The following is a 22,495-nucleotide window of genomic DNA, read 5'->3' as shown; positions in this document are numbered from 1 at the left end:
TAAATTACAGCAGTTGCACAAATAATAATAATAACATAAATAATCAAAATTGATACACAAATGTATGAGCTGACTGAATAATTACATAACAACCTAGTTATAGCATATTGGATAATGACAATAGTGCAGTCCGATTTCTGACCACCAATTTACTCTGTAACCATTAAATAAAGACTGTGTGAAATAAATTAAGACCTTCAGTTATTACCATCAATATTTTTATTTGGGGAGTTAAAGTCACCATGAAATCAAAACTCACACTTTTTATTTATGGAATTTCAGTATTTATTATAAATGATTCATGATACGTGCACATCATTATTTTTTAAATTCATGTATCCTTGTAATCTTTAATCAAAATAACTTCCCCACCCTCTTGCAGCATCATCTCATCTCATGATGTGTTTACTGGCGTGAGGGAGGGACAGCCTGTCACTCACATGACATCACAGCGATAGCAAACCACATCCATCCAATCAACTACCCATAGACATAATCAGGTCCCGCCCTACATTTTTCACTTGGATATGCCCTTGATCGGCTGGCGTCAGCTGCGAGCCCCTGGAGCTCAGACTTCCAGACCCACTGAAAAAGTCTAAGTCCAGACTTCCAGAGGTCTGTCGCAGTGGAAATCGAATCCCACGCCCGCCCAGGGTACACATTAGGGAAGAAAAACTATCACAACTTCCGTTTCATGCCAACTTTAAGGTATTGTTAAGTTTGTACAGTGAGACAATCACCAACTCTCCACAATTTACACTCTCAGAAGAAAGCACACAGTACAAAGATACGTAAATTCAGCAATCCACAAATGAAGGCCCATCATTGGTGCATCTGATGTGAGGGAGCAGCTGTGAGAAAGACAGTAGGCTGTATAGTTATCTCCCAGATCTGGTGTGATCCCAAACTATACAAACTACTACCTCATTCCACAGCCCCCATGCAGCCGCCCCTCTGTCTGGTACCCTGCGGGAGGAGACAGGAGGCAGAAAGACATGTCAGTCAGCGCTACAAATATATTGCTTATTTGTGCTATTTTTTTTCTAAATTTAACGAACTATCTTTGCCACTGCTAATGTGATGGGTGGTGATGGCGCAATGGATAAGACACATGCCTTTGGTGTGAGAGACCCGGGTTGGAATCCACTGTGAGACACCAATGTGTCCCTGAGCAAGACACTTAACCCCTAGTTGCTCCAGAGGCGTGCGACCTCTGATATATAGCAATTGTAAGTCGCTTTGGATAAAAGCGTCAGCTAAATGTAAATGTAATGTGATTTTCATAAATCCCACAGTGAAAGCTGTCATCATCATCCTTTAACCCCTAGCTCAAACATCCACATCATGGAGTGTGGGCAGACTTCTGGCATATTTCTTTTGAAATATGAATCATGATATAGCCTACCATGAACAACAAAGAGATTACACAAAATGGATCAGGATCTGGTGCTCTGCAGCATTTGATGTAATAAATGTATTGCTACTTATGTGTTAAGAGAGCAATGGCAAAACATTAATACTGCTTATTAAATAATGTTATGAATTATATATTTTCATAATTGTATATTTCACCTGGGTTTCAACCCTGGTTATAATATGCATTATGCACTGTATTAGTAAAGATAATGCAATAATAGCAGTGTCTAGATGTATTAGGGCTGGTCCTTGCCTGGCTGAAATTAAGCAATGAATCAACCCATATGGAAGATTGTATTGCCAATAAAGCATAGACACATATACACAGAAAACTTGTACAGTAGTCATTATTAATATGCATCCCTGCTGGAAAATCCAGCTAAAGCTGATAGCTAAATTTTGGAACATGGTAGCTTGTTTCTTAACTCTGTTGCTGGTCCATGATGATCAGCTAGAATCAAACTGCCATGCTCTAAAAAGCAAACTCATATCTACCATCTTAAACTGGATTTTCCAGCAGGGATGTGATTTCCACCCATGCACATTTCAAGAGAGCATCAAAGGTGGTGATGATGACGACTGTTCATACCGGTATTACTATTATTATTATTATTGCAAACCATCCATCCTAGCTCAGTACTTCTGTCTTAATCAACAGCTGGAGGAGGCTTGATAATGCATGTCAGTCTGGTGTGTTTGATCGGTTGAACGGTAGATCGACTGTCTGGCCGCCAGATTAACTTTATCATGACAAGCAGAGACACGCGTGCGATTATCAGTGTCTTATCGAGAAAATTCAGCTCTACAAATCAGATCGACACCCTAACTAGACTGGCTTTGCTACCGCTTGAAATGGAGCGTTTTGTCAGCTAATTTTTCAGTGAATATTGTAGATCTGCATGCATGATCTACTTTGCCTTTCACATGATATTACGATCATATACTCCGAATATTAGTAAAGCTATCAAATACGAAAAATGGCGGTTGCCTCACTAGTGCCCCCGGTTTGATAATCAATAAATTGCATGCTAAAATAACCTTAGTCATTATATTAAACGGAAATGTGTCCATGCAAATGTAAGACAGAATGTAAATTGCTGCGCCCGTGTTCGCAGGGACTGCGGCGATGACAATTTAAAGAAGGAACGTTGTGTTTCGCTCACCTGAGATCGCGACTGTACATGATACCGCCATCTTACATCAGCACAAGAGCAGAGTGAGTGTGAGACAGTGGCTGCAGGCGCGCAGATCTACCCCTGAGGTGACCTGCCCCTTGAGTGATGTGATCCGATCCGCCGTCCTCTCGGTTCACGATTAGGTCATGGACTACAAAGTGTGCAATTAACAACTAAAGAGGAAACGCTATTTGTGACCATTTCACGAGGAAGGTTGCTTTTCCATTTTGCAATGGTGATTTAGTCAGGTTAAAAGTAGCCTACATTTTAACCATTCTATCAAAGTGTTTAAATGTTAATAAATGGCACTTTCTCAAGCTAAATAAATAAAATAACAAATTCGAATATGAGCTGAGTTATGCTGTTCATTTTTGTGCTCCAGGTTACAAGATGACATTACAAGAAGTTTAGAAAAGGAACATAGGCTAATATTTCTACAAATCCAAAAGATTTATAGCTAAATTTCTAAGGACTGTGTTCTCCATGCACTATAGCACTAATTTAATATCTTCCAAAATTATAGCACTGGAAAAAAATAACCTTCAAAAGTTCTTTGATTTCATGCGGACGCAGTAGTGTCATCATATTGCACAATCTTGGAGATAAATTATAATTTTATTCATTTGAATATTTTTTAGTTATACATTTAGAAATTATATAAGTAACACTTTACAATAATGCAAATGCGCTTGATAAAAACAGTAACATTAGCATCATTACTCCAGTCTTCAGTGTCACATGATCCTTCAGAAATCATTCTAATTTGCTGATTTGGCGCTAGAGAAACATTTCTTAATATTATGTTGAAGGGTTGTGCTTTAAAATTTTAATTCTTCATTTCCCAAAACTGCAGAGCATAATAAATGCTGTACAAGTTTTCACCATCAGTTCATGATACCCAATTAACCAATGGTAAACCACTTTAATCTAGTACGAGGAATGTTAACTTTTCATTTGGAACATGGCAGTATAGCAGCAGGTTATTCTAGTAGTCTTTAAAAAAAAAATACCCAAACTCCTTTTTACTAAAAGAATAAATTTTATTTCAGCACTGTAAGTCATTTCCCAACCATACAAACATGACTGCCAACTTTGACTTGACTCTTTCTCTCTCTCTCTTCCTCTCTCTTTCTTTGAGCCTTTTGGCTTTCTCCCCAATCCATTGTGAAATCAGACCACAACAGCAAGACAAATTAAAAAGAAAAGTTTCTTTCCAAAACAATCAGGTGCTTTCTTTATACTAAAAATAAGAAATTGTTAATAACGATCATAACCATAACAGCAATAATAATAATGAACTTTACCCTTCACTTCACAAGTTTTTTGGAGCTTTTGGAGATCTTGATGCATGCATCAATGCGATTGTGTTGATGAGCGAATCAGTTTTCCAAGAACAGACGACAGAATGTGTTGCCTACAAATGGATGTCTTGAGTTGACGTTGAATCTTGGGGGCACATGCTATAAAGCAATGGGGGACAAGATATAGAGGCTACTACATACTTCTAGAAAATGTAGGATGTCAGCAGGCCACTGTACACAACACATTGCTGTTATCAGACTAGGATTGAAACCTGACCACACCAGTGGTCCTGTGGAGTGAAGGGCTACAGAGCCAGGATACAGGGGAAACAGTTATAAAGCAAGAGTCAGATCTGAGGTCCAGACACAAATCTACAGGAATGCACAGGCAAAACTCTTTACCAAAATAGCTGTGTGTGTGTGCGCGCATGTGTGCATGGTTACAGTATGTGTTCACACTTAACCTATCCATGACTACATTGAAGCTACATTTTTCAGAGGGACAACACATGTGCATGGGAGCTGAAGTGTTCTAGGGTTAATCGCTAAGCTCCACTTGAGAGGAAAAAAAGAAATCTTTATTTTAGCAATGAAACTGGACGATACAAGATTTAGCCACTTTTCACCAAAAAGATGTAAACATCACATTTTTCTTCATTTAGAATCGGATTACGGACCCTTTACGTACTCTAATATCTCAATTACTGAAAACACGTAGCTGTATAATCATATATACAGGATCCAGAAAGAGAATCAAGACTGTTGACTATATAATGGAAAAGTAGTTTCCAGAAATTTACTTTGGTTGAAAATGAATGTTGCACAGATGTATATTAGTCGGCTTTGTGTGCAAGGAAGCAAAATGAGATTTACTCAAAACGATTCAGCTTTTACATATAACAATTTGAAAGAGACTGAAAAATCAATGCTTAAAACAAAGTAATGGGTTATTTACGTAAGTGACAATTACATCATGATGGTGAAGTGGTTTGAAACGATATTATACAAAAGTAGAGGTGAGGAAAATTGCAATTATTACACTTGAAAAATATCTAGTTATCTCCGCTAAGCAAATTTTAATACTAAATGTAGCAACGGTCAAAGGAGTAGCTGTTGTAATAATTTTTTTTTTTTTTTAAAGTAAGAAAAACACAATTTCACAACTGAAAGAAACCAAATATGGGTAGGTTAAATTTCTCAGTTCACTGTTGAAAATGTTACCAACTCTCGTCTAAGATTACTTACAGACAGATTATTAGACTAATTATAAAAAGTTAAAATCTCTCACTGTTAGTATGAAGACTGCAGGGGAAACAAAAGCAAGAATAAAAATCAACAGAGACACAAATTAAGAGGGAGAACATTTTTTAAAAAGTGTATACGGCCCAAATGTGAAAAAAAAAAAAAACATATGGGGATCTGCATTTGAGAGCTGAAAAATCAGTTTTATCAGGACCAACATCTGGAGTGAAACAGTGCCATACTAACAGCAACGGCCAGAGTGGCGTCACTGATTTCCAGGGCATCAAATATTATCAACTAGATTCTATATTTTACTCACGTGAATCTCTATAAATGTATGATTGAGAGTTTAAGCAGCAATCTAGAACAGAGAAGAGAAGCTTTGGAGAGGGTAACTTTGGAAACAAGCATCTGAAACTGCAAATTTAAGTATCCAAATAATTATAAGTGAAATCAACACTCTGGACAATACATTAATTATCTGAATATGAAAAACTTTTACTATTTTTCTTCTCCTTTATACTAACTGATGTCTCACTACAGGTATAATAAAGGTATTGTGTGTGTGTGAAAGAGAGAGAGATTATATCTTTATTTGGTGTGTCTGTATATTTCGGTTTATGCTGTTCCTTTCTTAGATTATACTTAAAACTAAATGTGAAGGAGTTACTGATACTCTATAACAAACACACTGAGAAAAAACCCAACTAACTGAGACGGCTGTTAATCACAGATGAAAAAGGACTGATTTTTTTTTTTTTTTAAAGGATCTACAGTTATTCGGAGGAAACCAAAAATTCCATTAACGGGTGTGTTTGCATGTTCATATGCACTAACATGCTGGAGATCCTTTCTTGAAACCTAGCACTACTGTACTTAACTCGTAATAAAACGTGACAACCTAAGGTTGAGGTTTAAATGCTCTAGCGCACATGACCGTGTAGCGCATTAGTTCACAAACACTACGGTCAAGATTCTTCTTGGTTTAGTCTGTCCGGTATGTCCAGTATTGTCACATATTCTGACACCGATATATCACTGTCATTTTTTTGTTTTGTTTTTTTTACTCATTTTGTCCATAGCAAACTGCATTCATAATGCATGCTTCAGGTAATTGTAATATTTCTGATGGGCTGATCTGTCTGGGTTCCTCAATATTGAGAATTTGCAGAATATACATAGTCGCATAACTATAATGGGTGTCTTTCATAATCTGACTTAGAGCTTTCAATATACTTTTAGTGGCACTAAATATAATATTAACTTCTTAACAAAATAAGGTGCATCTTATAACTTCAATAGAAAGCAGTGATGTAATCTTGACATTGTCAATTGTACAGATTTTAAACTATGATAATTAAATGCAATAGCTTCTCTCAAGTGTATTAGTTAATCATTACATTTAAATTCTCATTCATTACGTCCAACAAGTTATTGGTACAAAACAAGTATTTTGTTTTTTAAAATGGATTTAAAACATTAACATGTAAGTAAAATTAATTTCCTAACCATCTGATGCAAAATGGTCAATATAATGGCAAGTGCGGCTTTAATCTTTAGGGTGTTTCGTACGGTTTTGACTTGAAAGCCCATTCGCCTCAATAGAAGTACTGTCTTGAACACAGAAGTGCATGAGTTCATAGGACTGTCACAAAAACAAGACGAGACAGAGAGATCATGAAACGGTCTGGAGAACAACAGACTCCGATTTGTTTTTGTTTTGAAATGACTGTCACAATAAAAGATGATCCTAAGGTTCGTTCAATAATTACTTTGCAGAGTAACAAAATTGCAATGATTTTAGCGATGGTGGGAGAATGCACATGTACAAAAAAGCATCCACATGGTACACATGCACAAGGCACAGGGGAGACGTGAACAACGAGAGAATGAAAAGAGCTGCTAAAACCCAAAACGACGGTGTGAAGCTGAGAGATGTCAAATGGCAGGTCTTCAGGTTTCTCCGAGGGACTGTGTGCATTCTCGACCACTGATAAAATCACTCCCGTAAATCACGTCATAGCGGAACAGGATCATGTACATTTGGGTCTATATACAAGCGGCTGGGATGTCAAACAGTATCACGGTTCAATCCGAACACATCCCTAATTCTGGCAGAGGCCTCGATTTCGATTATCCTGGTTCGAGGGCAACCCAGTGTGTTTTCGGTTTTAAAACAAAGTGCAGATTACAACGCACTCCGTTCTCACATTCAAATGGGTTGGTGTTGATTTGTACGTCATACTGGTAAACAACACGCAAGGTAAAACTTGATTTGGACAGTTAAACTGCTGAAAGGAATGACTTCAGGTCTGCTGCTCATTAAAAGGAAGTTAACCAATTAACCAAATTACGGTCTCTATAAAGCATAGTACTATCCTAAATAATAAGTGCTTTTTTTAAGTGCTCTACGTTAGAATACAATCAAAGGAGGGGAGGAATTTGCATATGTATATTTCCGGCCGTAAGGTGCTTTAAAGATCTCATTTAGAACTATTCTGTGAATCTTCAGGGGGGTGTGGGCCTAAAAAGAAGATTGTCTACATGTGAGAGAAAGCAACAGAGTTGGGCTAGCTATGTGATGCTGAGTGTAACCTGTACAACTCTTTCCCTTCCTCTCGCTCATCCTTACTCGAACATGTCTCTCTGAGCCTGGACTTCTCGGGCCGCCCGTGGCCCCCGTGCTGAAGACAATTGCAACTTGTCCACATGCAAATCACTTTTTGATAAGATAATATACACAACAAAACAAAGGGACTACCATGTGTGTGTGAATGCACACTGTGACATACAAATACAACCCGCGTTCTCCGACGGTTTCCACTCGTCTACTGTATTCAGGGCAGTGTTGACTTTGAATCCTCACCTATGTGGTACACTGCAGATACAGCCACGTGTAGAACAAATAGTGTAATTCTTTGCTGTGTGGTGGAAACTTTAAGACAGCAGGAGCTGCTGTGCAACTTGACACGTGCAACTGTTTCGAGTAGGTCAATTTTAAAATATACTTTGGGCATTACGGGGCTTTTCGTAGCCATTTTAGGCAATCATTTAATGTACTAAGGTCTGAAAAGAAAACCGTGTCAAAATAAAAACACTCGAGAGCTTTTCACTATGCTACAACAATGATGGGCCAGTGGAAAGGATGAGGTCCAGAATCCGAAGATTCAGGGCGATGTGCAATCGAGGGCTGTGATTTAAACGAGCTCAGTTTTAAACCAGACCCGGCTCTTAAGGTGACACATAGACCGCATTCCTGACACTGTCCATCTGTCGTTTCCAGCATGTGCAGCATCATAAATTATACCATGACAACACAAAGTGGCTACTGTGCCCTAAATATTCAATTTTGCAAGGAAAAGGCAGTCGACCTTAAATCATTCCCTCTCACTCTCTCATTCTTATTACATTTTGGGATGTAATTACTCCTCTTTCTGTAGTGCACCATCTGATGGGCAGTCATCAAGGCAACAAGGGGCCTCTACCTCCACCCCATCTTCTGACTGGTTGTCTCTGCTGGCTAAGGCACACTGGATTGGCTGGGCCAGTGGTGGCAGGTCAAGGGCTTGACCAGTGGCGCTTCCTGAAGAGCTGCCGTTCAGCTGCTGTGAAGGAGTCCCTGTTCCCTCCATGGGCCGTCCCACCGCTTTAACGTCCTCAGTGAGCTTTGGGGGGCTGGAGGAGGGAGGTGAGGAGGACAAAGTCTACGAGAAACATTGGGAAAGGAAGCAAATCAAACTCAATCTCATCGCTAACCAATGTCAATATGAATACTGTGCGTTTATAGAGCAAAATATTTATGTCGGACTGACCTGTGTTCTGTTGGTTGTCACTTTCTTCCCTCCCCTTGCTTTCACTGTCAATTCTTTACCCCTTCTGGGAAATAAAAAACAATAGCAGAAAAAGAACAGATGTTTTATATACATGCGTGTTAGGAATGCAGCAATATTTTGGCAGATTTTTTATGCTAATAACCAATATGCCTGCTAATACTGTATATTAAAGTAAAATCAAGCACTGAACAATCAAATATGGTTAATGGACTGCTTTTTTATATACATGAGAAAAAACATAAGATCTATTTAAAGTGCTACTATAATAAATACACTTGCACTTAGGGCGTGTCTGAATCCCTGCACACCTCGTTTTCAGATCAGCACACCCATGGGCGAACAGATGGACGCAAATGCATTTGCCATTTAAATAAGGCGCAGGACGTTAAAATGATAACTGCGTCGGGCTAAAACTAGCAAAAAACCACATCATTGCATAATTTTCAGTTATCATTTTCACGTCCTGCGCCATGTTTAAATAGCAAGTGCATTTAGACCATGCGCTTAGATCGTTAAAATAGGGCCCAAAGTAAAAAAAGATCATACATAATTTTCAAAGTGTTTTAGTACAGAATGTGAAAATAACAATTTTTTTTAAATTTGCTCATTGCGACTCATTTTGCCAGCACGGGTCACAAATGATGTTTGTGCTTATATTACAAATGTTAACACTGCACATTTTTATTCATATTTATTTAATATAAATTAAATTATAAATTAGAGCTATCAAAATTAACATGTTAATCTTGCGATTCATTTTTCTTTTCAGTTTAACCCGCTAAAAATTGTTTACACAATTAACGCAGTATCCATTTCTTTCTGTCAGAGGAATCATTTCGGTGTTCGAGTGCTATCTAACCGTGATCCATTACGGTTGAAACTACAACCCTAGGAAACACATATGCAGTCAGCATGCATATTCACTGCATGATAAGAGATCTCCACTGCTGCTTTTAGTCCTTACCAGTAGATGGAGCAAGCGAAAGATAATAGATCAAGAGCAACAGGGAGAAAGAAGTCCTCAAAAGCAAGTTATTTATTGTGAGGCTGTGTCATACCGCCATAAATAATCAGCCAAATGGCCACTATTTTATGACACAGAATGGACTCACCCTTTCCCTCCTACTGACACGACCTGCATATTGAAACCCCCTCTGCCACGGATTGGCTTGTTCCCAGCCCACTGACCAACAACCATGCCAGCTATTTCCAGCTTGCCACCCTGTGGAGGTATAGACTGGAGTCCTAAAAGAATTACAGACAATTATTAAGTGACACCCAAAGGGCAGTAAAGAAAATGTAGTAAATCTGCTAAATAAGAGGAAGGTCTAACCTGGGAAGGCCCTGGGCCGGTGCTGGTGGTGATGGTGAGGAGGAGGAGGCATGGAGCCCAATGGACGAGGAGGATAAAGATGATGCATGGGGTAAAAAGGGGGCACCATGGAAGGGGGGAGGAATGCAGGGGGTGGCAGTGGTGGAGGTGGAGGTGGCGGCCGGGACAGGTTGATGCCTTCCAGAATGGCCTGGCGCATCTTCTCCACCCTTGAAACCAGTTCCTCCTGCAGGGACAGTGTCAAAAACATTTTTTTTTTTAAACTGAAATATTGTGAAATAATAAACAGTTGCATGTGCACATATACGTTTGTTACCTGGCCTTCACACATATCAAGTAAGGAGGCTCTGTCTCTGGTGGCTTTAGCTAGCTTGCTCTGGAACAACTTCCCATCAAAAAAGCCCCAAGGGCAGCAGTGGTCCCATGGCAGGGGCTGTCCACATACATCATTCACAAACAGAGCAGTGTCCACTCCGCTCATGAACAGAGAGGCCAGCTGCACCCCACGGTTATCCACCTTCTCCACCTGGTATCAGTGTCAAAGAGAAGAAATATGATCCGGCGGCATGCTTGGCATCAGCCTGGTAAATGTCACAGAAGCGTGTCATTTCAGATTTCACAGAGCTCTTTCAAAACAGATTATTGACAGCCTGACAGTTGAAAGACAGCATCTATTTTAAAGAAAATGCTATGCCTTGAACATTTTGCTTTATGTGACATACAGCTATTGAAGTTGAGCTGAGCTATTGAGTCCTTATTTACAAGTGTTGCCTCAAGGCAAAAAAGAAAAAACCTGTCAAAATTGTTGTGAACAAACATTTAATAAAGCATGGAAGATACAAAGATAGAGCGCATGGGGTATGTTGTGTGCAGTGTTCAATTGAAGCCCTCCTCCCACTGCTTTTACTGTAATCTGGGTCTTTACCGTTATATAAGAACATGAAAACACATGCAAATGTGCTTTAGTCTCAAACCACAGCGCTCTATCCATCTGCTTTTAACAACTTCACTCAACAAAAAGTAAATATTTCATTAGAAACATGATTCAAGCTCAAGAATGGCCGATACTTGATACACTTTAAACAAAACATACATTTGAACTGTTTTCTGAAGAAAATGTTATTTATAAGAATTTAATCAATCATATCAATAATGCTGGTTTTTAAGTCTTATTATTGAACATCCCAATATAAAAATATATATTTTTGAGCATATTTTCACATTCATAGAATAAATAAAATAATTGAAATTAATACATACTTTGCCCAAGTAATAAAGCAAAGTAAATTTTTGGTAGGGCTCCACGATTAAACAAAATAAAACTGAAATCACAATTTGACTTGCCAAATAAGATGATCGAATTGCAGAGGCTGCAGTTTAATTAAATAAATATATGGGCTGGGTGTTTCAGTCTGAAACACGGCAATGTCTTTTGCAGTAAATGCTGCTCTACACTAGTGTTCATTTCTTTAACGAAATGAAATCTATGATGAAAAATGTTCATTGACAGCCTTTTTTTTCCATGACTAAGACAAGATGACGGGACAACAACGTCATTAAACGATAACTGTGACTATAGCAACATGGAATAACGTTGACGAAAAAAGACGAGACTAAAATGTAGTTAAAAAAATAAAAACTTTACCAAAATCTCTTTTTTTGTCGAACAAAATATTACAGACTGTTTTTAACAAGCCCCTACTATGAGCCTTGATGCTTGCGTTTGCCAAATGTCAAGATTTTAAATCCCCAATCAGAGCTTTTCTATTAAAATAATACATTTTCTTATTTAATTGTATCGCTTATAACATGCGTTTGGGAATGCAACCATCTTCCTAAAATTGTAACGAGAAGCACTTGTAAACCGGCTGTTGTCAACAAAAGAGAAGCTTTAAAAGATCCTGCAGTTTTTGCCCTAATAATAGGTGGTTACTGTTAATGAGACATGACTTGCCTTGAGTTCCTGAAGTTGGTCAGGCTCATAGAGCTGGTTGGACACAGCTTGAGCCAAAAAGGCATCAAGCTCATGGCGCTGAAGAATGCGACCCCCCGGCCACTGCATCATATACCTGTAAACACACATTACTGTTCAAAACACCCAGAGCTACTCAGATTCAGTGCTGACCTACTAATCCAGTCTTTCAGTGTGGAGTAAGAACCATATGAATGTCCAATGAGAAACATCTCACAAATATACCTGAGCACGCAGCACATGAGCAGCAGGTGAGATGGCACACAGGTCGGGTTGAGCAGGGCAGGGCAGTCAGAGCGCATGCAGGCTAGAAAGGCTCGCGTACGACGGCTACGGTCCTCTGAGGCTCTGCCCAGCCACAACCGCCTCAGGTTTGGACATGTCCACTCGCGGAAACACAGGGCTGGAACGAGCTCTGGGGTCAGGGCAGATTTAGCTTTACTGGCACACCACTCCTTTACAATCACCGGGGGCACTGTAGAGTCAAACAGAAACAAGACACATTTAGATTGATTTTGATCTTCTGACGATGTCTTGCTCTCAGTTAGTGGAGGCATAGTAGCCCAAAATATCTGCATTATTAAAAGCAACACTAAACAAGAGCTAATTTTCTGGTCAGACATGCGAACTGGAGCACTTTGCTAGAGGGTTAACCAAATGCATCATATAAGAGATAAATCATATATATATATATATATATATATATATATATATATATATATATATATATATATATATATATATATATATATACGCAAAATAAACATAATATTAAAACTTGCAATTGCACAAAACAAAAGGCTGCAAATGCACAAGTGAACTTATAGTCATGAAGGTGTAACTTCTGTATGCGTTTATGACGGTAACAACCCGCTAAAACATGGGTGTACAAAGATTTCACAAAATTCTTTTACAGTAGTGTTTTCATGATAATTTCATGTAGCCTATATGAAACATGCGCTGCACATTTTGCACTTAACTGTATTTTCCTTTACAAAGTGATTTTAATCAAGATATTTAAAACCATCATGGTGAAGCTGAAGGAAATAATCCATTATTTATCAGCTTTAAGATATTGGCCGAATTTTCTTATCTGGAAATGTTCTTATTACTATTTAAATACAAAATAATAAGTAATAATAATTTCTTGTATTGGTATCGGCTATTGATGTTTTGGTATTGTGACAACACTTACAACATGAATGCTATTCTACAGTCTCATCTATGCAAGGTTTATGCCCACCCTCCCTCTCACCGTCAATGGGACTACGCTTGCGCATGGCCAGTCTCTCCAGCCTCCTCTGGGTCTCAGCCAAGCTGAACAGCACCCCGTAGCCATACTGGCGGGCAGAACGGAAAAGTAGAGAAGCAGGAGGCAGGTCAGGGTTGCACTCATCCTCTATACACACTGGCATCTTCATTTCCCCCTGGGAGGCGACAGAAAAGAAAGAGAGGGAAGAAATGGAGAGTAAGGGACAGAGAGAGAAGAGTGTTAGAGCTCTCATGGGTATTATAAGCTGCTTTTGTATATTTCAGGGCATTTTCCATCATAAATGTAAAAAGAAAAATAGTCTACTATTATAAAAGTACTAAACTTTTTAAAATTAACATACTGAATAATATTTATAAAAGTAATTGTGTGCACATCCCACCTTGTGGCAGGTGCAGAACAAAGGGAACTAACTAAAGTGAAAAAAATGTATACGGAATAATATAACATATATATAAATAAATGTTATTATTAATTTTTGAAGTACATATAAACATGTTGTTATATGTTTATCAGTAATGATACTGAATTGAGGTGTACAAGGAGGTTTTTATTTTTAAGTTAGAATTGACGTAAAGGAAAAACTAAAATTAATGAGTCACTGTTAATTCAGTAACCCCTCTGACGGTTTCAGTGAAGGAAAACTGTACAACTAAAGTGGGTGTTTTTTTTGTGGCTGTGCTGTTGCATATTCAGCAAAACTCTCCCAGAATGCCATTGATTTGTGAGCACATGCTGTGTGACTGCGGTACCTTGGTCAAGATGTGGTAGATCTGTGGATACATGAGTCCTCTCCTGTGTCTGTGCTCCGCCACTCTCAGCACCTCGGCACTGACCTGTGGAAGGGGTGGAGTTGTGATGTCCATGTGAGTCCGTGTTGGCATGGACAGCAATGATGGAATGGACGGCCCACTTCCGTTACCATGGTGGCCGTCCCCAGAGCCACTGCCGCCCCGTCCACTGGGATCTTCCCATCTTGTGGACTTGTCAGCCAAATGACTACGACAGAAAATGAGTATTTATCTTGCTCTGAATACCAGATTGCTAGTTAATCAGATACAACACAATGAACAGATTCCGTACAAGGTGGACTCACTTAGTGCTGGTGTCATTATGCTCCTCCCCATCTGAAGACGACGAGGATGAGGGGGAGGGGCCTGTGGGAGCAGCAGTGTGATGATTGGGCTGTCGGTTGCCATCTTGAGAGGAATCATATGGAGCAGACCAATCAGCAATGCCCATTTTCCCAACTAGTGAATCATTACAGTCCTGCAGAGGCTGAGTTGGGTTGTGGCATAAAAGGGCTGGACCAGTTACAGGGCTGGGTCCGTAGAGCCCACCTGGATAAGGCACCTTAACACCTGACACCTGGGGTGGGCCAAACTGTGGAGAACAGCAAAAAGTGACTGGCTGAAATCTGTTTCTGGAAAATAAATGTGATTTGAAGCACTAAACATCTTAAGTGTTTCCCACAGGATTTTGTGAATCTGTTCAGGGGCATAAATCTGGCGCACTTTTGAGAGTTCAAAATTAAGAGCTCTAACCTAAATTGAAATAAGAAAAAGTCTGTGTATTGACTTGTACCTGAACTTTAAACGGGACTCAAACCTCTTTTTAGTTGTGATATAGTGTCTACATGACACTGCATAATACTACTAATAATAATACTTCTATTACTAATAAAAATAATAATATTCCTATGGCAGAAATAGCCATATATTGTATAAAATGTAAAAATGAATGCACTGAAAAATAAATAAAACTTTCATAATTAGTTTTGTCCTAACTTCTTTACATGCAAGAGATAAACCTGTGAGCTTTTATTTTGGCGGAAAACAAGTTTACAAACGTGTCGATTTTAGTTTCTTTGACAGCAATGGCGCAAACCACGACATTAGATGCCTTTTATGTTATGTTACAGTACAGTAAATAATTACCTGAGCTTTTAGAGGCTGCATCGCCCCCATGTGGCCGGGAGGTCCGCCAAATTGATTAGGCCCAAAGCCTGGAACTGAGAAAAGTTATTTGTTATTAAACCAAAATAACATTGTATGAGTATAATATGATGTCAGAGCTTATCTTAAGGCTGCTGAAAGCTAAACAGTGGAAACTAAAAATATACTAGTTCAAAAGTTTGAGGTCTGTAATATATTTTTTAAAAGAAGTCTCTTTTGCTCACCAATTAAAAAAGCAATATTGTGGAATATTATTATAACTTAAAACAACTTTTCTATTTGAATACATTTTAGGCAGCCATTACATTTTATTCTTAATTGCGGATTTGCTGCTCAATACACATTTCTTCTTCTTATACTTGAAACTTTAATGTTGAAAAAAGGTGTGCTGCTTAATATTTGTGAAAAGCTCATTTATATCTTGAATCTCTGATAAATAGAATGTTCAAAAGAGCATGTATTAAAATTACTCCCACTTTTGTTCAATTTGATGCATCCTTGTTGACTGGTACTGACCCCAAACTTTTAAAAGGTTGTGCATGTACAGTAAATGGTCTTCAAACACCACATTCTACCTACAGAGGTAAGGAGAAGGTCCCATGGAGAGAGGTCTTGGTTTACTGGCCGCTGAAAAATACTCCACTGCCTTCTTAAACCTCTCAAATTTGTCTTCTGTACGTGACTAGAGGTTAGAAAATGGGGAGTCTCCATGTTAGGATGAGCATTTAAGACAACAACAGTACAGTAAAAGTGTACAAAAGTAGTACATGAAAATGCAAATGTTAACACAGCCATGCTTCACCTGTGTCTGCTTGAAAACATCCTTGGCCACCGAATCTAAATTCCCAAGATCTTTGATGGATGCCACATACTCAGATACAGCCTTGATAACAACCTCACATGGAGGGAGCACTAACTGATGAGCCCTTACCTGAACAAAGGGAAGAAATTAAAAGAATGGGTTATAGTGATAAATCTGATGCTCAAGGATGCATAAGTCTATATTATCAATTACAGAAGATTCAAAATATTTTTTAAATATGTGAAATAGCACCTTGAGGGAGGCAAGAGGGTGTTCTGGGCCTAGAAGACTCCAATGAAAGGCAGCCAAGTCTTCATCTGGCAGAATGTGGTTACCTGATTTTGATGAAGACCCACATTTAGAACTAAACAATGTTATTAAAAAATAAAGTTACATGCCAGGACACAACACAACTGCAGTGTTCCTCACCAAGAAGAGCAGCAAAGATTGGCAGGTGCTGGGTCTTGAGGCCGAGCTGGCGAGCCGCTTCTGATAGCAGGTACTGGTGAGTGGTCAGATTCTTGCCATTCCAGGAGAGCTTGAGAGCGTGGGAGCTGAAATAGGCTGGAACGTTGCATAGCGCAAACTCGGAGTCCTGTGCGATCAGACCCTGAAAACCATAGTCTCTGTACAGGGATAGCACCTCCTGATGGTGGTCCTCCAGGGTCTGCACCACCTACACCACAAGCAGGGTGGAAGAAGACCATGTAACAAGCTCCCATTGGTTCACAGTAAATGCAGCAAACTCCATTTCTGCCTGCAAGTTTAATATGCACCAGTTATGCAGTTTTTTTCATATTCACATTATTTCCAAACACTTCTGTGGACAGATGATTGCAGCATTTCACACAGACTTGTAATGAGATACGAGAAGCGTCAATATATCCGTTGTCACTGTCACAAAAATAAAAGCTTGAAGGTTAATTCCTTAACTTGCAAGAATTAAAGTCATAAGTATTGACATTTTACTACTGTAAAGTAAAATAATTAATATGCTTATAAAATAAAAAGATTATTTAATTTTACAGCGCAGATATTATTATTATATAATCCCACTCAGAGCTATCAAGCCTGAAGTATCTCAGATAGATTCATTTGATAAGAAAATATTTAGAGACTGGTCAAAAGTTAATTAGATACTAGGATATTTGTATTGAATATCAAAAATTGTATTTAATATATTTTTGTATATGGATATATATTTTTCAGGGTACTGTGTCGAAGTTAAAAATTCCAGTATCGTGACAACACTAACACATACTAGCTAGAAAATGTGCAACCAACTGTTAGCAGCCATGATGAAGTTATTCTGCAAGCAAAAGTGTCCATGGGTTATTAAAATAAAGCTAGTATTATTCGACTGTCCTGTGATCCAGTCGCGTGCAGTGGTGTCCTGAAATGAGGTGGCAAACTGGCAAAGTCCTCACTGTTTTCTGTTTTAAATATAAAACCATGTTCCAGTTAGGCCTATACCTAATTTTGACATTTTTCAGATTTTAAAAAATAAACATTACTTGCACTATCAAGAAAATAACAACCATAACAATTTTTTACAGTAACAACTGAATTATTGTTCTTTTTTATTAAAGTTTATTTCTAAGTTTTACATTTACTGCAAAATAATAACTATAAGAATGCATACATTTTATATTGCCTATATTTTATGTTAACTAAAAGTTAAGTTGTTCTTTTAAATCAACTTATTTTCAGATCATCAGTCATCAACTCTCGATTAACACGTGAAATAAAACAGCTTGTATTATGCTACTGATTTTGACTGGAGACTCACATGAAGAAGATCATTTGAAACATTTTCTAAAAATTATTCACTGCATTATAGAGCTGTCCCGATTCCTCAAAATTTGAGTACTCAATTTAAAAAAGTCCTAAATTGCAATTTACTTTGTCAAGTAGGCTAACTGACAAAATACCAGAAGTTGAGAATTCCACGGACGAGAATTCATTAACCGTTCGTTACCACATAATTAGACCGTTTTCTAAGGCTTCAAGATAAATTAAAACCATTTTCATATTATAGCATAGTGGTATTGTGAATTCACAAAGGCTGCAATTCAATTAAAGGGGTGGTATAATGCCCTTTTCACAAGATGTAAAATAAGTCTTTGATGTTCCCAGAGTGTGTATGTGAAGTTTTAGCTCAAAATACCCCCACAGATATTTTTATATAGCATGTTAAAGTTGTCACTTTTTGAGGGAGAGCAAAAACACAGTTTTTGTTTCTGTCCCTTTAAATGCAAATGAGCTGCTGTTCCCGGCATAGAGGGAGGAACTTCAACAACTTGCACTGAAAATTTCAAAAACTTTTAGCCTTCTATGTTCAAACCGGAGTCAGACAATGATGGAGAGACTCAAGAAGAAGTGACAACATGTAGACAACATTTCTGAATGGTTAGTTGATTAATTGGTTGCTGCTGTGTAGTTTTCTTCTAGTCATTGATTAGCATATTCTGTTTTGATAATCTACAAATCGTGTTCAGGGGGTGGGTTTATGTAAATTTTAGGGTTGGTGATGTCAATAACCCAAGAGGAATGTCGTGTAGTCACTATTAGCCGTTTGTTGTAGCCTTGTCCTTAAAAAACTATTTCTTTTTAAGAAAATAATTATCTTCCTTTGCTTTGAACTTTGTGCGTTGTAACTTTGCAGATGTTGTTTATGCTCAAACAGCAACATTACACACAAAGTAAAGTTAAAAAAGTGAAATCATAATCAACCACCCCTTTAAATAAATATATGCCCAGCAGGTTTAATATGTGCGCTTTGTTTACATGCATGTAGGTTGTGTGTGTTTCAGAGGCTCCGTTCACAGTAAATGCTGATCCACATGAACTGTTATTATTTACATGCGTGGAGCGCATCTCAAACTCCATCTCCACATATTCCGTGAGTTTGGGTTGCTTATAACGTTCACCTGGAACGCAATGTGCGCCATTCCATCAGATTTGTATGGTAAAACATTTATAACCTACACCAATACAGGAGAATACATCAGTATGTTTCTAAATATGCAAACTGTTCATCGAGATTTCAAAATAAAAAGTTAAAACCCTCACTCTGAGTTTGCACGTTTTGATGTCCACATATTCTTGTTCAAGAAATTACAGTGGCTGTAGTGTTTTTCTATCATAAAAATATAACAGCCAACTATTAAAGTTTAACATTTTAATTAAATGTCATTTGGCCAATATTAACAAGGATTTAATCTGCTGTCAAGTGTAACAACACTAGGCCTCTGCAGGCATTTGTTAAAACATTAGGCTACATAATGTACACAAGTTGGTTGTTTAAATTATGTATAATGTATTGTGTATTTTAACAATGTTGTTTTATAAAACCATATGATCACTTGCTTATGATACCAAACATTATTGCCTCATTGTTATTACACATGTATTTTAAGTCATTTTAAAGGAAATGGTTTGCTTAAGTCTATTTTTACCACAAAACATCCGATTACACGATTAATCGCCAAAATAATCGTATAATTACTTGATTACCAAAATAATAGTTAGTGACAGCCCTACTATATTATGTGTAAACTTTGCACGAGTGCACCTTTAAAAGTAGTTTAAATAATATTAATGAATATTTCTGACCTTGATTTTGATTTATTTATTTTATTTTTACAATAACACAAATAACTGAAATTGGCAAAGCATTTAAAGCACGTTGCATATATAAAAGAAAAGGAGGAAGACAATTCATAGAAAGACAACAAGCCACAGTTCCTCTCGAAGAGGGCATCAGGCCACTCACCCGCACGCGGAATCGAAACATGGCGAGGCGGACACAGTGGCTCAGGCAGGCCGGGGGCAGGAACCAGGCCCGCGGAGGGGGCGTGGCCTTGCTTCCGACATGGTTAACGATGAGCTGGGCCGTCTGCCGCTGCCCCTGTGCCCGCCGCGCCCACTCTGGCCAGCGATCCTTTCCAAGCGTGCCGTTAAAAACCACCACCAGCTCCAGTCCGCCCTGGTACAAACAGGCCTGGGAGAGAGCCGCCAGATAGCCGAGCATTGCATTCCACTCGCCTCCACAAACCCAGTCGGTCTGGTAGCCCCCGTAGAGCCGCTGAAGGCCAGAGTCTGCGTCGACCAGAATGCGAGCTGGCGGGGGAGGCGGAGGCAGCGAGCTTGGATGATGGGGATGGTGGTGGTGGTGATGGTGATGATGGTGTGGGGGCTGACGGCCTGCCGTTCGGGCGAGCTTGAGAAGATCTACTGGAACTGCCGCCCCAGGGCAGCGTTTCTCCAAATACTCCTGAAAGCCTTGAACTCCCATATTGTGTCTGTATATGCGCGTGAGATGGATGAACCTTGTTAAGAAGTTGATTTCTTGGTTATGTGCTCAGAACTAGATCTGGCCGGTTATAGTTGGATAACTAAAGACCTGAAATGTCTGGTAAATCATCCGACAGATGCAACTGTCAACCGACCCCCTGTAAAATTCCAGATACGCGTGGCTATTTATTACATTTAGTCGTGTAAGTGCAATCTGTGTCCATTCCTTACGGTGTCAATATTATAATCCCGCTAAAGTCTCTATTTTGATCAATTATGTTGCACGGTCTACAACGTAACGATGGAGGATAACGGCGCGCACGCTACAGTTGTGATGTCGACAATGTTGGTAACATCAAAATATAATCCTATTTGTAACACATCTAGCTGCAAACTAAACAACAACTACGCCGTTGCCATCGAGCATGCCCGTTAGGTAATTAAAACTAACTCTAGCTGGTAGTGGATAGGATACAGTATGTCCTGTACTGGTTAACAGTTATAAGAGCTACAGTTTGTGGCTAACAAACTAGCTCGCGCACTTAGCCAGTTAGCTCAGATCCCGGCGTGATTGACGCGTCAACTAGTCGAGACAAATCGGGGGCTGCCGCGATTCGGAATGAGATGAATAATTAAGGGGAAAATAAAGTAAAACAACTAAAATAAAACAAAAACAAAAGCCCGACGTAAGCTCCCTCGCTCTCTGTCTCACTCACGACTTCATGTTGAGGAGAGGAACATACTTTCATGCGACGTCGGCCATCTTGCGACTTCCCCGCGGACCAACAGAAAGTGGGAGTGGAGGCGAGCTGAGGAAAGTGGGAGGGGCGATGTGCCTTGTGCCTGGGGGATGTAGTTTTTTTCTGTATGTAGGTGTATCTGGACGTTTGCTTAAAAGACTACAACTACCATACAGCAAAGTGACAGACCCGAAGCATGCATTTCCAAAAGGACCGGTTCATTCAAAAGTTGAAGAAAATTGGTTCAGTTGGAAAAGCTAGATTAAAATCTCAGAAGTTCTCACGTTGTGTGGGAATAAACAGTTTAGAGCCAATTAACTGCAAGAGTAGCCTATACTAGGGGCTCTGCAGTCTGCAGAAATGAGAAGGAATATTTTTTAACAAATGGCTGGTCTGTCATTTCAACACATTTAACTTTGTTTCCTTTATTTACTGTTTTCATTTTCATTCTCCTAGACTGGTCTGTGTTTATTTCATACATTTGACAGTCCTTGACAGCAAGTTATCAAAACCAAAATTGCATATTGATTTGTAAAATAAGAATATTGAAATATTGTGTTCATCTCATCTATTCTCTGTAAAAAAAAAAAAAAAAAGGCTTTGAAAAAAACTCTATAAAAATAGATTTGAATTGACCTTAAAATCTTTTTTTCTAATAGTATGTAACATGATGAGAATCATAAAAAATAACATTCTGTCAATTTAACATGATACATCATACAACTTTTCCAGGTAGTATTTTAATAGGCTAAGTTTATTTATTTTTTATTTATTTTATTAATTTTATGCTCCAGTTGATTAACGTGACAAAAAAATAAGTTATTTAATTTGGGAAACAACATATATTTATAATATTCTTAAAAAAAAATTCTCACATGGTATGGGTCTTTATAGGTAGGCCTAGGTCTAGGCTATATGAAAATATAGCTATGTAGCATCATTCGGTAGTCCTATAAAAGTTTTGAAAATCTCTGATTTAGGGATTGCCACAGGTTTTAGTTGCCTCATTGAACAGAAGAAAATAGATTATGTATAGTGCAGGGTTTCAATGTCTGCCCTGATCTAAATGCAACAAGTGCATTGTGAAAAAAGAAAGAAAGGGTCATTTTATGCTTGAAAACCGTGCTCTCTCTTAAAAAAAAAAAAAAAAAAAAAAAAAA

The 22,495-nt window shown here is 38.5% G+C and overlaps 1 protein-coding gene across 1 annotated transcript; it reads right to left on the bottom strand.

Annotated features, from left to right (window-relative positions):
* Window positions 1-3,610: 3,610 nt before the first annotated feature.
* On the bottom strand, window positions 3,611-22,462 carry fam120c (family with sequence similarity 120 member C). The gene is made up of 16 exons (XM_079587643.1): window positions 20,075-22,462; window positions 16,729-16,975; window positions 16,552-16,634; window positions 16,300-16,428; window positions 16,077-16,179; window positions 15,480-15,553; window positions 14,639-14,925; window positions 14,295-14,541; window positions 13,528-13,699; window positions 12,498-12,747; window positions 12,255-12,369; window positions 10,617-10,826; window positions 10,301-10,526; window positions 10,080-10,212; window positions 8,947-9,010; window positions 3,611-8,838 (listed from the first exon to the last, which is right to left on the bottom strand). The coding sequence occupies exons 1-16, from the start codon at window positions 20,594-20,596 to the stop codon at window positions 8,557-8,559; spliced, it is 3,144 nt and encodes a 1,047-aa protein (XP_079443769.1). The 5' UTR covers window positions 20,597-22,462; the 3' UTR covers window positions 3,611-8,556.
* Window positions 22,463-22,495: the final 33 nt, after the last annotated feature.

This window comes from Phoxinus phoxinus, assembly GCF_949152265.1.
Source record: "Phoxinus phoxinus genome assembly, chromosome: 18".
Taxonomy (NCBI): domain Eukaryota; kingdom Metazoa; phylum Chordata; class Actinopteri; order Cypriniformes; family Leuciscidae; genus Phoxinus; species Phoxinus phoxinus.
Note: the sequence above shows the minus strand (reverse complement) of the source record. Positions and strands in the feature narration are given on the sequence as shown.